This window comes from Diplotaxodon limnothrissa, linkage group LG19, assembly GCF_057381915.1.
Source record: "Diplotaxodon limnothrissa isolate DT_005_m linkage group LG19, D_limnothrissa_male_GT1.1, whole genome shotgun sequence".
Lineage (NCBI taxonomy): Eukaryota > Metazoa > Chordata > Actinopteri > Cichliformes > Cichlidae > Diplotaxodon > Diplotaxodon limnothrissa.
The window spans coordinates 27,202,364-27,218,457 of record NC_140614.1 but is presented as its reverse complement, the minus strand read 5'-3'; the positions used below and the strand labels follow the sequence as shown (position 1 = coordinate 27,218,457).

At 42.3% G+C, this 16,094-nt stretch overlaps 1 protein-coding gene across 3 annotated transcripts; it reads right to left on the bottom strand.

Annotated features, from left to right (window-relative positions):
* Positions 1-4,620: 4,620 nt before the first annotated feature.
* Positions 4,621-15,466, bottom strand: e2f2 (E2F transcription factor 2). Of its 3 annotated transcripts, none has more exons than XM_085343004.1 (7): positions 15,191-15,466; positions 8,835-8,934; positions 7,214-7,433; positions 6,388-6,549; positions 6,000-6,114; positions 5,682-5,880; positions 4,621-5,069 (listed from the first exon to the last, which is right to left on the bottom strand). In XM_085343004.1, the coding sequence occupies exons 1-7, from the start codon at positions 15,464-15,466 to the stop codon at positions 4,795-4,797; spliced, it is 1,347 nt and encodes a 448-aa protein (XP_085199130.1). In that variant the 3' UTR covers positions 4,621-4,794. The 3 variants fall into 3 exon arrangements, with proteins under 3 accessions (XP_085199130.1, XP_085199132.1, XP_085199133.1); XM_085343006.1 differs by having other exon boundaries at positions 5,682-5,877; XM_085343007.1 differs by having other exon boundaries at positions 4,621-5,054; positions 5,682-5,877.
* Positions 15,467-16,094: the final 628 nt, after the last annotated feature.

The window sequence follows — 16,094 nt, the reverse complement described above, 5'->3', positions numbered from 1 at the left end:
CCTGTCAACTTGAAAAAAGGAGTTGTATCAGTGAACATTGCCTCAGGCTGAGCAGCGATAAAATACACTATGAAGTGCAGATGGCTGATTTTAGTCGCTCCCTTTAGCGTTACCACAAAACCACATATTTGCCTACATTAGATACATGAAGGGAAAAACTGAATTACTGCCAATTCAACAGGTAACTGATTATCTCTATCATATTCAATCAGCAAAAATAGGATTACTTTTTGTTTAAAGGATTTTATCTGTTCTCTTTTCCCGCTTATTACTGCCGCTCAGTGAACAAGCACAGAATGGATGCAGTGTCTTAAATGTGGGCGCTCACAGTGGTACTGTGTGTGCAGTCACAAAGATAGACAAGCTCCTTTTGAATTGCATGTCGTGTTATTAAGCCAAAACACAGACAGGCCAAAATGTACATGCATAGCAGTACAAGATATCATTGTTGTGTTGCACACACACCCACCCACAGGCACACACGCTCACTCACACACAGAGCTTAAACTGAAAGCTCAAAGGGGGGGCTATGGGGGAAAAAAAGTTCCTCTGGAGTCCAAACAAACATATCTCTGGTTTTTCCTTATGAGATAAGGCGCAACACAATTTAAAATGTGGACCAAAGTCTCTAGAGGAAAAGCTGTAAAACCCCACTCTTTAACCTTTCAATCATTGTGAAAAAATGTGCACTCTTGAAAGGAAGTGAGGGCACACATCACATAAATAGGGTTGGCGACCCACTTTAGCAGGGCCTCATTCAGTCATTGTTTGTTGCATGGCTCCAAGTGTGAGGAAGCTAAGCAGGGAAAGACAGAAAACAGATATTGTATATTTGCAACTTGCATGGATACATGCTGGCATCTATTAATGTGACATATGTGCAGCGTGTGTGATTTCATGCTCACTGTGCATGCACTCATTTTTTTTTAATGCACTTCTAGCTGATGTAATGCAGGGGCTTGCAGTGTTCAAACAATACCCTCCTTCAGTTTCTTTGCAGCACTCAGTAAAGAAGCAGAGCCTTTGTATGCCAGCCAGCCTTTGAGCCCGGGTCCTATTGTAAAACTGAGCAAACCGGTCTGCTCAGGCAATGAACTAACATGTAGTGAAGAACCCAAGTCCAAGGCCAGGGTGGGCGGGAGAGAAGAGATGAAAAATTGACAGGGGAAAATTGTTTTCCTTTTTGTTCAGTGATGTTTGGAGTTTAGCAGTGAGAATTTGTGTGCAGGAAGGTCGACAAAGGTGGAATAACACAGGAATGCAGAAAAAGATCAAAGCTTTATTGGAAATGTGACTCACTTAATGTTTTCCCTCCTTGTCTCCACCCTTTACCGCCCTTTTCTTTTTAAATATTAAGAAACTCTCTTCTTCCCCTCTTAAGGGTGATTTAACTGGTTGCTTCCCTTTCATGCCACATCATTTCTTGTGTTAGAGCAAACTCCTCTCAGAGACTGCGAGCAGGGAAACTTTGGCAGTGAGGAAGTGATGTACATCGAATACAGCTTCTCTTTCTCTGTGACGCACACACGGCGTTGGAGGTTACAGCAACATCTTCCAGTTGCCCGGATTTCCCTTCTTGCTTCCCAGCAGCCCAGAGGAGCAGGATAAGGTTCTTCTATGAACCCGGCCTCCAGCCACCCTCCCCCCCTAAAAAATATCTCCCTCATCTTGCTGCTTGTTGACTCAGCTCCACTAGCACTGCTATCAATTTACTACCCCTGTCAGGACAAGGGGGGCCTGGGCTTACCGTAAAATACCCCCTCTTCTGGTTGACATGGATGACTGAAAATTGGGGGACTGGGGAGACAAAGTAAAGTTGATTTATTGCAAAACACAGGGCTTTAGTTTCCCACTGGAATAGGCATATGAGGTGTATTGAATAGGACTGGAGCTCCATTGAAACTAATTTGCCTCAAGAACCTGCATTGAAGAGCAGCTTTGATGTAAAAAAAATAAAAATAAATAATAGCTCTGACATTAAGTGACAGCTGCTGCTTTGGAAAAATACATCATCTGTGACTTACTGACTGAGCACTGTCAGTCCAGGGCCATTCCATGCAGGTTCTCCGTGGTCTGGCTTCTGGGCAGGCAACAATGTTTACTCCACCCTCAAACAGATGCCAATGCCAGTGTACCTGTTATTACAGTTGGTATGGTAACAAAAGGTTTTGCAGAGTGGGAACAGGTAGACAGACTTGTTTGTGATTCATATCGATGTTAATTGCGTGTCATAGTGTCATCTGAGTCGTACGAGTGATACTATCCATGTAACTAATAGGTTATAAGTCCACCCAAAGTTTCCCAACCAAGCAGAACCGCTCCTCATCCTGGAGCCGTAAATAACAACATGTAGTGTTTTAAAGGACTGTGTGGGTATGTGCTGCAAACTGGTGAACATTAGTCAGAAAGAGGTATTTATAGTTTCTGCAATTAAACGATCCAGCTGACAAGATTTACTTCAGCTGATTGCTGCTGTAGCAGTAACAGAAACAAGGTAGCTTGCTCTTTAGATAGCATGCAAACCCTGCAGCCAGGGCTGTCATGTGATGCCTGACATGCTTGTTTAAGATCTCTTGTTCAGAACACGAGCTGTTCTGTAGTTTCCGTTAACAGACAGTTTGCAGAGAACCAGCACCCTCTCTCTACATTGTAAGGAGTATAAAGCTTTATAAACTTCGTGTTGATCATAAAAGTCACGTGGATGCTCCTTGGAGTTCCATGCGAGCTTAGTTATTCCTAAAGAAGTGTTCACAAACCGATCTCTGAAGAAACTTGTAGTTGCATTTCTAACTTGCAGCAATGTGCTTTGACTAAAATTAATGACATCGTTTTTCCTTGCAGATTTTTCACCCCCAACACACCATTGCAGCGTGACCCACTGAACTTTGACCTGCTGATTGCTTGCTCCCTTTTGTGAGCGGTTTCCAAAGCAACAAGCTTGTGAAGAATGATGGGTGCCTTTGTGCACCTGTCTGAATGTGTTTATAGCTGTTTCAGTTTCGTTGTAACTATTGATGCAGACTTATTGTCACTCTTTAGGAAATGTCACTTTATATTAGATCAGTGCCTGCACTGTTTAAACTTTCATATGGCTTCCACAGATGTCGAAGAATTAGCGATACATCAGAATATCAAACCAAGAGTCACGTCATACAAAGCAATTCATACGCATTCCGCTTTTTCTGACATGATTAAAAAAGAGGAACTCAAATTCATGTGTAAACAATGGCTGCAGTATATTTTATTTAATAACTTCACAATATTACAAATCATTAAGTGCTGAATGACTTACAACAGTCCAAAAAATTTTAGAAAAAAATAGGTATAAATACAAAACAAGTTATGTACAAATACCAAAAACAATAATGCTCATTGAAAAAAAACACACACACACACTACAAAATCTGAATTCACAATTCTCTAATCTACATTGTAAAAAAACCTGCACGCACAAACGCACAACAACCATTTCCCAAGCTGTCAAATACGCACCACAACACTCAATTTCAAGTTTTGATAGGACAGGACAGTTAGCTTATCTCTGCAGTGTAGAGGGAAAGCCAAAAAGATACCAAATTTTATATTTCTAGAACACTTCAAAAACACTTTTTAAAAACAAACAAACAGATTAAAGTCAGAGCTACTCCATCCTCAGGAGTACATCTCTGACATGTAAAAGTGTTACGCTGCAGCAGGCAGGGAAAGTATTTGTGGGCCTAAAACCTGAACAGCAAAGACAAATTTCTCATTGTTTCTGTTTCTGCTGAAGTAACAGAGTTCATTCATTTTAAAACTAGCGCAAAAAGAAATTGCTCCTCTAATTACACCTCATTTACATCAATTAACCCCCTCCTCTCCCCCATCACCCACCCCTCTTCACCCCCCTTGCAACACAGATGCTGCATTTAATTCGTTTTGGGTTATTTCCTAAGAAATACAATAGTAGCTTTACACTAATAAATTAAAACCACTCAGTTAAAGACAACTATTAAACTCAACAGAGCAACAACTGAAACAAAGCTGCCAAACCTACAAGGCGTCGCTCAAAGATTGTACATGTTCAAAGAGATAAAAAGAAAAAAAAAATAGCCACCATTTGTCATGACCTCTGACTCGACTCTGGGTCACAGCCTGCACATTCAGGCACACAAGGCTTGACACAAAGCTTAAGGCATGAAAGAAGCAACATGAGCACCTTTGAAAACCAGTTTTAATGTCTAAAATCTATGCTGAGATCTCACCTGATGTGTATTCTCGAGCTGTAGATGCATGTCGACACTGAAGTTCATTCACAGCTTAATTTGATCAGTGGTGAAAACACTGCAAACAGACCCTGTGTGTATGGCTCTTCATGGCTTTAGCTTACTTTGATCCAGTGATTGAATCCTGTAACGCTGCATGGCAGTTAAAGCTGACATTATACAATGCTGCCCCCTATGGGCCAAAGAGTGGTACAAACAATTATTTAGACTTTGGAAACGAGGGGTAAAAAAAAAATTCCTGAGTTGGTCACACTAAACAATGACTGATAAACAAATGCATCATCAGTTCTTTCGCTGACAATACGACATAAACAATAACTCCTGCTTTCTATGAGACTTACTCGACTTACTGCCCAAATTTACTATATATACAAATATTTTCACTTTATAATTTAAACAAAGAAGTTGATTCCTCCATCGGACATTAAAACAGATGGCTTCATAGTGTAATAGTTTGTCCCAAGAAGGCATTCGATTAAATATTACCCTTCTTCTCCCTGAATTTTCTCCGCCCCATCCCTTCATCTAAGCCTCAGCTTTTCAACAAATCTCCGAGATCGTAAGTGTCGAAGAAGTCTGACACTCCCTCGCTGTCCTCCAGGCTCCAGAGGTAGTCATCGTGGTCCAAAGGTGGAGAAAAACTGACAAAGGGGGTGTTGGGGTCTGACGTGAAGGAGGTGCCAGGAAGCTGGTCCTCGGTTATCTGAAGCAGGCTCGGGGGCAAACCCAGCAGACCCTCTACGTCAAGCAGAGAGGACGTGGAGGTCACAGCTGAGGAGGCGGCTGGAGCTGCTGCGGAAATGTTGGCTGTGTTGAAGAAAGCGTTGGAAATTAATTTTGTGCTAAGGGCACTGCATTAAAAAAACATTTAGAGAGGTGGTGTACTTCTACACTTTTCTTTTTAGCTTCCTAAATTGGAATAGTTTTTACATCTTTTATCCTCATACAAGTTCTATTTTTATTCTACTCTTGTGCACATACTCCCTGAGTTTTTTGTTGTTTTTTATGCTTTCAGCTGAGGGGTTAAATAATGAAAAAGTTAAAGGAACAGTTCAAGATTTTTTTGCAGAATGCAAAACAAATACAACAACCAAACAAGCAAAACTAAAGCAGATTAAATAACATGCCATTTGTTTAATTTGTCACCGATTTATCATGGCATCGCATGAAACCGCCAAAAAGAAGTGTGACCTTTCTGCTTTAATGGTGCTATTTGACCTTTGGACTGGCTCCAGCTGAAGAGGTGCAATTCATTTTTAATGTTCTGGAAGCCTTGGGATAAAATCACTTTGTAAAACTTGTAAAACTAAATTAATGCTAGTTGCAAAACTAGATGCAGTCTATGACTAGTGCACGGGTACGATCAAAGTAAGGGTAGCTCAAATAAAGGTGGTATTCTGTTCAAAACTCAAAGCTTACAGTCAACAGGTTCCTCTTTGACGCTGTAACTCGGTGGTCCTATTGGGGTTGCAGCGGGAGGGTCTTGCGTTTGAGGGAATTCCTTTTTGGGAGTGACAACACTCTTAACAGGACTAGCTTCTTCAAGACCCTCATCAGGACATAGGTAGACTTCTATGGGACCATTTCTACTCTTTAAATAGATCTGCAAAGACCCCTGCTGTAAGGAAACAAGAGAAGAAGCAATTAATTATCAAAACAATCTGACATCAGGACAAATGCACAATTTAAAGGAAGGAGGGGTTAAGGGGACAAACTGAAACATAAACCAAATCTCACCCCTGCTGTGTCTGGCACCTCAAGCTTGGTCTCTGCAGGGGCTTTAACAGCAATGACTGTCTGGTCTTGAAGGCTGCCGATGGAGCGGATGTCTTGATACGTCACATAGCCCAATGTGGATCATGAGGTTAAGGGTAACAACAGTGGAATTTAAATACACGTGCGTGTGTGCTTGTCTTTTTTTCTCTTTTATTATTTTTTGGCTATATCTGGCAAGATATTAGTAGGAATCTGATAGTAAAGTAGGGAAAGACGAACGCCCCTGCTGCCTTTTAGCATATGCGTTACCTACTCAACCAAGCAAGCTACAGCGGAACATGCCAACAAGCGGAAACGGAGATCATGAAAGAATGACGTGGATAACCACGGTGCTCTATGTAAAGGATATCTCTGACTCTCTTTATATTCAGTGAGTTGTTTGAGCTGTGTGGTGCTGGACTGAATCTGTTCATCCAGAGATCTCTCTGCTCTCTCTAGGTCTCCAAGCTCTTTCCTCAGGGCACGGGCCTTCTCCCCTCCACCCGCTCCACCTTCAAACACGTCTCCAACCCTGGAGAAACACACACATACACACAATAAACACGTCTATGAATAATAAAAGTCTGTAACAGTCAAAACAACTCCACACGTTTAGGTAGTGTCTACAACTGGCACTGCAATGTCTGCTGACTGCCACTAGGGGGCAGACAAGCGAGTACCAGTATGAAGTTTTTCTTCCTTTTAATACTTCATGAAGAATAAAAGCAATGGAGACATTTTTAGAATGCAATCAAAGCCCAGTATAAATAGACTCAAAAACAATCGGTAGGTTTTTTGCAAATGTCTATACATCTATCTTTTTTACTAATTAGTCCAGAAAGTGTGCAGCATAAAAACACTACTTTGTAAAATCATTATAAAAATCTAGAGTAAATATGTTATAAAAGCAAACTTTTATAAGATATTAATATCTTGTCTCAGCTGTTTGACACGAGCAAAAAGAACCAAGCTGCATTGCACTATGTTACACAGCTTTGTTAATAAGGCCAAATTGCTGCTGTCAACAGTCCTGCCCATGCTTTGCCCAACATTATTGTGAAAGTCTGTAAGGAACCCTAAATGCCAAGGCTTCACTTAACAGTTACGCAGTCCCTGGTTTGCTTCTGTGACCTACACGCAGTTGATAAACCTCCCACTATTCCTGCTACTTAACCTTCTTCTGCATTTCTACTTACAGCCACTGGATGTTGTTTTTTGACTTCTTCCTGATAAGCTGGACTCCCTCTAGAACATTGGTGATGTCATAAATGCGTCTTTTCTGGACCTCCAGGACCTCAGTGGCCCAGTTCAGATCAAGGACTCCATCAGGAGACTCAGCAATGAGACCCACAAATTTCTTGGTCAGCAGGCCCAATGACGTGTCGTACCGCGTCCGCTCACCCGGAGATTTTGGAGCTGCGAGGAAACACACAGAAAAGTAGCGCATAAGACTAGAAATGTGCTTGAGTTACACAACTCTGATTTTTACTAATTCATTCAAGTGTTTTATTTGGCTGATGAGCTGGCGGAGAGATCACTGATTCAAATATTTACTGTATTAGTCATACAAGCTGTTGACAACAGTGAAACATGAAAACAGTTATTGGAATGTGTCAACTAGATTTATTTCTGCCTTTATGTTTTACTTTCTATGTTTGATATCATGTTCGAAATTACAAATAATCCTCCAAGCAGAAATATTTCTTCCTCGCACGGAAAATATGAAAATAAGAGCTATGGGTACGGTATTGTAAACCAGAAACAGCATCTGTCTCCGATGACTGTGTCTTCATATTGCTTTAATCTGCTACAGGTTTAATAATCAGTCTTGATTAGTTGGACGTCTCTGCTCCTCTGCATCAAAGAGCAAGTTTAGGTGGTTTAGGCAGCTCCAGCTGGTGGGAATCTTTGTGTAAGACTCGGGGCACATCGGAGATTATGGCCCTCTGTTGTCTTGGGAACACTAAAGTATTCTCCCAGAATACTGTGAAAGAGGTCCTGGCATCTCTGCTTACTGTGCTCTCCCCGTGACTCAATGACATATAACCACACTGGTGATAGAAAATGGATCAATAGGTCTGATAATCTTAGTAATAACATATTCTCAGGGCTCCTTAATTCCAGAGAATTGTCCATCAAACAATCATAAGACATTGCAATTTCATAACTGAGAGACACGGCAGACCGCACATTCCTCCCTGATCCGTCATTCCCGCTGAGCTGTGAGATTTGAGATGTCGTTGGGAAGGAGGCGCTAGCTTGTGTATTCTAGGAAAAGAATGTCAACAAGCCAGTTTATGATACTGGCTCTCTACTCCTGGCTACACCATTGCTTTTTTTTTTTAAATCTGTTATGTGTAAAGCTGTACGCAACTGAGCTGCTGGTACCGCACTCTGTGCTCATATGGGTGAACTTCGCAGAAAGTGAGGAAACTATTGCGGAATACTTCAGCAGTAGTCTTCCTGCCATGTCAGTTTGACCCATAGCAAACAGGTCTGTTCGTGTTTGCTCACAACCCAAAGGTTCAGGACGCAATCAGGCTGAGGTCGTGTCATGCAAACCTGGCATTACCCACCCTGCCTGGGTTCAGATTAATGCTAAAGAGTACCGTACAATCAACTTCTTTTCATTGTTTGCTCTTATTCTTTTCTTTTAATGTTGAACTGCTTCTTCCCTTTGCATAGTACAAAAAATATTTTCCACCCACTGATGTGTACCACACCACACCAACTTTATTCATAGAGCACTTTCAACACCGTCACAGCAGACACGAAGGGCTGTACACAAACACAACAAGAGATGTACAGTCTACTCACTCCTTGGGCTTGGTATCCGTGCTGCAATGCTGCATTTTCCTTTTGGCGTACGAAACTCTGGCAGATACAGAGGGTCTTCTAAATCCAGCTTCCTCTTGGCCTAAAGGGAAGACATTTATCAAAGATTAACAAAAAGATGCAAATGTTACAAAGCAGGTGTGACTTACAGCTCTACTACTTCCTCTGTATTAACTGCTGTTTCACTACATAAGAAAATATAAAGGGTGTATAAGACTGAAATCCTTCCAATCTCAGTGTAGGCTGAACAAAAGCACATTATGGAAGTGTTTAACTCATCCTACTGACTTTAAATAATGGCTAGTTAAAAAGCTGAAAGAATCAAATAGTTTGTAGGGCAAGTCCAGACCTTTTGTAGAACAGTAGCATGAATGCTAGACGGCTAAATAGGGGCTTGTTTAAAAGTACCATGTCGTAAATGTGCCAACAACCCTCAAGTGCAGGAACAAAGCACCCCCCACACGCACACTTTCCCAAGCACTTCAACAGGGGCTGATTTTGTTTGTCTGCAGTCAACAGAAGCGGGAGGTCTATAGGCCCGACTCGTTGCCTGACATACGTCAGGAAGTCCCTGGAATCACTCAATGACCTCTCCTCCCCCCTCTCAACCCTCTTCCTTCTGTGCTTAGCACACAGGCTCCTCACAGAGACACACGCGCGCACACAAGCAGAACATTATCTGACCATAACAGCGATGCATCATACAATCAAAAGCACATGAACAACCTTTGTAACCCAATATAAAATCTTCAAATGACCATTGCTTTTTTTTCCCGCCATCCACTGGCCTACTTAGCTGAAGTGAAAGCGCTACTCTCTTAAGGATTAGGAAATTACCACCACACCCCACGTGCAGATATGCTGTCATCATCAAAAGTTCACGGTGGACGAGAACGTTTGCTGTCAGTTGGAAATCCAACAACTGCCCACACAAAAACACAATGACTGAGCTAGTGAGGCAATTTCACCTCCGCACACTCTGGCTGCTGGGTAATTTGTAGTGCATGGCTAGATCTCACAAACTCCTTTCACCGTGTCTCCTCACGAATAATCCCTTTTGCCACGACAGCGTACATGCGGCCAGTGAACTGTTTTAGTTAACAGGTTTAGGGAAATTGCTTTTTCAGAGATGGGAAAAGCAGGGAGTTCACGTTACCGCGTGTGGATGTGCCTACGCATGTGCGAGTAAAGGGATAATGAAGGCTGCCATTGTCCCCCAGTGTTCTCCCTAACACGTCCACCTGTTGTCTCGTGACATCTGGAGCAGCCCCGTGCTGTTGGCAGGCTAGATTTTAATCCCTAAAACACACAGTCAGGCATACAGAGACACCCGCAACAGGACGGTGAACAGCTACCGAAGAACAAAATGCTCACTGTTGCCTCTAAAACGACCTCTTGCACGATTCAAACTTTGAGTTTTCATTGGCCGATGGTCGTGAAAGTCGCTATCAAACACTTGGAGTAGCAGAAAGGAAGCAGATGATACCAGTTGGACTGCCTACAGCCGTGACAGCTGTGGTTTAACCAGAGAAAAACTGCCACAGCTTTCCATTGACTCAGTGTCCCAGCACAAAGAAAAAAACGTCGCATTTTTTGACCAAATAAGGCTGAAGACTTGTCATTTCTATGACTTAAAACGAGCAGGTCAACGTGTGTCAAGTCAAACTTTTTAATGCACGTGTACAATTTGAGTCATAGCCTGATGCATGATGACTTGTAAGAATGGAACCAGCGGTTTCCCCCTGCAGCTGTACATCAGAGTGAGGGCTTGGGTGCTCCTTCATTTGCATGAGTGCTTTCTCTGGTGATTCAACCATATTACGCAAACCCAAAGTCATTTAGAGGAAAGACCTTTTATTTTTTAAATTCCTCACTTAACAGACTAACAGACCACTGAAAGAAGAAGTGCAGCTATTGAGAAATGGTTACATTTTACAGAAAGTGCACAGGTATGCCGCCTAGCACACATCACTTTTAAGGTGTTAGAACACAACATTGTGAAAATCTGAATCCAAAAGCTTTCACACCCTAAAACTAGCTCTCGCATACGTATGGTGCAGCTATAAGAGACGATGGGAGAGGCCCGAGTCAGCTGGCCTCCTTATTAGCACGTTATCTCAAAGACTGGCAGTATCACGCCACTCACGTTTGCTATAACCTCACCCTGCCTGATTGCCCAGTTACGCCCATCTACTGCACGCGGCCCCTTCTGTTTGCTGTATATTATTTGGCCGGTTCCCGCCGTCTCTGCTGCTGTGCTGTAAACTCCACGCATGTAATCATAATCACGTGAAGGGCTTCTGCAGTCGGGCCTCTCCTCAAACAAACAGATCTTGCTAGTCAGGCTGCACCAGACTTAGATTCCATCCAGGCAAAGGGCAAGTTTCAGTATGCCTACAAGTACCTACCGCTCTGTACCGAGCCCCTTCACTACCACACCCTTGGACATAAAGGAAAAACAAAAGTTGCCCTACAACAGCCTCTTAAGCGGTTAAACAGAGGTGTGGATCCGTCCCCACTGTGGCTTGCCTGCCTGATGAGGGTAAGCTGCTTTGAAATGCAAAACTCCCCCTATAGAGAGCATTGCCCTGTAGGGCTGGTATTTGCCTGAAGCTGGGGTTAAATGGAAAACACACCAACAAAACAGATAATAGAGAGAATGCATACAGTTGGTACTGTGTCCAATATCCCACCAAAGCATTAGCCTGAATGGGTTGTTAACCCTAGGGGCTAAAAAAAGGTCAAACCAGAGCTGAAGGTCGGTTGCAGGAGACGTGTGTGTTCCTAAAAATTACCAAAGGAGAAAGACTAAGGCATTAGCTGACATCCGTAATCACTCAGTTGTGGTGAAACTCCGAGTACGTCACATAAACAGGGAATAAATGGGACATTGTTCCTGGTGAATATTATGGAGATGCATCCTGTTGCCATACCGCTGTTTGACTGTACTGAACTTTGCCTAAACTGACAAATTCATTCATCTGCAGTCCAATAAGAGAAAAGGGCTTCCCTGGACTTTGGCTGTAGGTCTGAATACTGTAACACATTTACATCCCTATCGAGCTGAAAGGAAGCAGAGACAACAGTTTATCAACAGTTTACACACCCTGGTTAAAATTCACATGCCAATAGCTGATACGTTGCCTTTTTCTAGAGTTGGTAAGATTAATAAGTAAAGACTGGATCTCTGCAGCTGAAGTTTACTAAAATCAGTCAAATATTAACCTTTTTTTTATTTTTTTTTGTAGGTAGGTGCCTACAAACGTGTGGGACTTTGTATGTGCTTAGATTGTTTGTACTTAAAATAAATAAATGCTAAGCTTTAAAATCTGGTTTCCCAGTCAAAGTTTAAAAAAGGAAAGATTAAAGAAAAAAGCTGTGGTTATAATGTTGTATAGGTTAAAGGAAGTGAGCCGTAAGTACATGAAAAGGCCACACTTCCTGTAAACAGAGAAGTCATGACTGAACATGCACTGAAACAGCTGTGTCAGCAACACATTATTATCTTCAGCTTCTTTACTGTCGTCAATAAAACTTCATAATATCATCACATCAAATGTATCCTGCAAGATAGCTACCACCAGCCATCGCAACACATACAAGAGCAACTCAAATGTCGTGACTTTTAGTCATTCAAACCCAAACATAATGATAATGACATCCTTGTGTCAAAATCATAAATATATATTAGTGCAACAAAACTAACGTATAATAGAAGGAATACGCTCAAACATCATTAAAGCCCACTGTACCACTTATTTCTAGACACGGGAATCAAATCACTTAAAATGATAAGTTTAAAAACAGAAACTTTAAGGTGGGTTCACTCCCTTTGATTAAGTTTACCCAAATTACTGAAGTGATCCAGAGGAAGTTTCTTAATCAGAGAGCTTTTTGAAACCTCATCCGTATTTTCAACCGTGCCGTCACTTCTGTCAACCCGAACTAGGCTCCTGTTTTTCTGGTAAATTGAAACGTGCACCTGTGACAATGTGCAACAACTGAAAATATTCAAATCCCTTGAAAACAGAAGTTACCGTGGTCACAGTGTGCATGCACAAAAACACAGGCGACATGACTGCGTACACGGGGGTCGTGTCATAAAGCCTACTGAACCACATCAAATCCAGTATGGACCACTTATATGGCCAAACTTTAAGGTTGGATTTCAAGGGGAAAACCAGGTTATCAAGCGTGAATGCACGTAATATTTCTAGAAACCAACAATGCATACACACTAGGGCTGCCACAAACGATTATTTTGATAGTCGACTAGTCACCGATTATTTTTGCGATTAGTCGACTAATCAGATCATCATCCATTAGACGTAAAACTACAGCTTATTGCACCAGCAGCATCTGCTCTTATATAACTATCATTAGCTTACAGCTTTAAGTGTTTAAGGTCTGTGCTAACTAAAAATAAAGACAAGATGATAGTTTATTAAATTTTAATGAAGTTTTCAGATTGTTTCGGTGGAGTTTAATAAACTCCTTGCTATCTAAAATATAACAGGACACTGGAGTATATTCTGGAGCATCTCACACTTGTGATAATCAGCTGTCTGCTTGACGTTTATTCAGCTGTGTAAAAACTATAACTTTAATCTCAGACAAACTGATTTACTCAGGAACAAATAAAATACTAAAAAAAAAAGCCAAACAATAACATTTTAAGTTATCTAAGTGACTCATATATATTCAACCTGAGTAGCGAAAGACAGCGGTGGGTTTGAAAACGATTTGCGGGGAGTCCGGTGTTCTCACGGCTCTAGTGCTCGCCCCCGGCTCGCTAACGAGCTAGTGGGTAACAGACGTCTCTGAAAACGTCGGAGCGCTTTTGAAAATATGTGGTGTCCTGATAAACTGAGCAGATATTTGAGGTTTACACAGTTACATTCTCGCCTGAAAATATGTTAAACGTTTATTTTGTGACCCAGAAAGAATAATAAGAGTAACATTAAAACTAACTAGCTGCCGCCATTGTTGGAAACTGCGCTGGGCCGCGCTATGAATTCTGGGACACAGCTGCTTCTTCTTCTTCTTCTTCGGGGTTTAACGGTAGCTGACATCCTTGTACATGCAATGCTGCCATCTTCTGTTTCAGTCCGTTATTACACTCTTAAATCCTGCCACTTATTCCTGCGTCTTTTGTGATCTTACAAAGCTTCAAACGACGCGTCGACTATTAAATCAGTCGTCGACGATTTTGATAGTCGACGTAATCGTGACTAGTCGACTAATCGTGGCAGCCCTAATACACACTTTGACAGCAGTTAGGTTCACATTGGCACATGATATGCCAGGTGGTACCCTATTTCTCACTTTACTTATATCCATCTAATCCTCTTGAAGGGCCTATTAGGGCTGGGGATTTGACATGAGATTTGAAAACCCTGTACGCACTCTAACCCCTTTAGCGTTACTGCAATTCATTAAATCTAAAAAAAGACTCCGGGGCTGACGAGTCAGCTGGAATAAAGACACCAAATACAACAAACAACAACAGGTGTAGAGCACTAAAAAGCTGCTGAGTGTCATCCAATCTTCTCAGATCAGGATTTTCAAATAATCTTCAGCATTCGAGTTTAAAATGAACGACATTACTTAACATCATTAAAGCCAACTGTGTATGTGTTTTACAAAACAGGTTAATCCTTTACTTATTGGTGATGCTTTAGGGCTTCCGATAGTAATACTTTCACACTCCAGAAAATACACTTGTTCTGTGGTTATGACCTCTGACCTATGCTTCCTTCCCACAGTCCAACACAGACCCTGTTTTGACATAATGGGAAGTGAGGGTGGAGCATCTGTTGTGTGTGTTATCTCCCATTACAAGTGTTGGGAAGCTATGAATTTGCCTTAAGTGTCTTTCCTGCAGCTTGGTCGAGCCCCTGCATTGTTTGCTTGTATTAAAAAAAAAAACTAGCTCTGCTGCACCAAGGAGGGGGGGACACTCGTTATTTGGGCACAAGAGAGTGGGGCCTCTCTCTAAGCACCCCTACTGGCTCATCAAAACCATCAAACACAGAACAAGGCGTCTGGCCTTGTCTTAGCTACAGCTGGACTGCGGGAGAAGATGTCACACAGCCTGGCATGGATAAGGAAAAAAAAGAAAGAAAGAGAGAAGACACCAGTCATGCACATCAGCAGGAGCAGCCACAGTGGCCCCTCTGTGGCTTATCACGTCAAAACATATCTGAATGCACCCTTCTCAAACATGCATAGCAATGAAAAAAGTTAAATATTCCTCCCCCGGACATATGCATATCATTCGCTGGATATTAAACAGTAAGGAAACACGACCCCAGGCTTGTATTTGTGTGATTATTTACCGGCAGTCGCCCGGAGGATGATCTGATGGGTTTAACCTCGGGTCCATGGGGGGTTGAATACAGGCTGTTGGCTCTTTGTTCGGCCACGCTGGTGTTGCAGATCTGGGTGAAATATCCGGCCGGTACCGTGTTCATCTGCGGACTGGACAGTCCGGTGAGGAAGAAGTCGGTCTTCACTCCACCGGTGGACAAAAGCTTCATCTTCTGCTGAGAGCAAGGCAGCCCCACTGCCTGCCGAGCCGATGCCGGCGAGACGCCTTTAGGCATCCGCATCATTTTCCTGAGTAGACTAAATTTAACCGGACCGGTGAGGCGAAGGCAGAAGTGTGCCTGTACTTGAGCACACTGAATCGCTCAGCAAGCTTCACTTACTGCGGGACCTCTATGAATATATTAACTGCTAATACTGTAACACACAGAAACAAAACAAAAGCAACTTTCACAGCGTAAACTGCCGAATTAGCTGCAAGCCGCATGAATTACACATGCAGTACAGGCTTATATGTTATAATGTGACGTTTATCCTTAGTACATTTAACAGGCTGGTCGGTGTTGTTATCCTTTGTCCTGTAACAGTGTAGAGGAAACTTGCCTTACCAGTTATAAAGAATAGCTTCCTGAATAAATAAACTATTTCAAACGTCCAGAACTTTAAAGCTTAACTCTCCAAGGCTTTCAGGTCTCACTGAGATCCGGTTCCAGCTGGAGATTAACAAATGATTGTGACTCCCTCTGGTGCTGAATCCGACCCAGTATGCCACTCCTGTCCGTCCACCTCAGAGCTCCTCTCTCCATACAAGGGGGCAAGAGATGGGGCAGAACAGTCTTTTTACCGCCAAACTTCATCCCGCGAAATTCGGATCTCCCGCGGCTGAAAGCCGCTTCTGATTGGCTCATGACACGT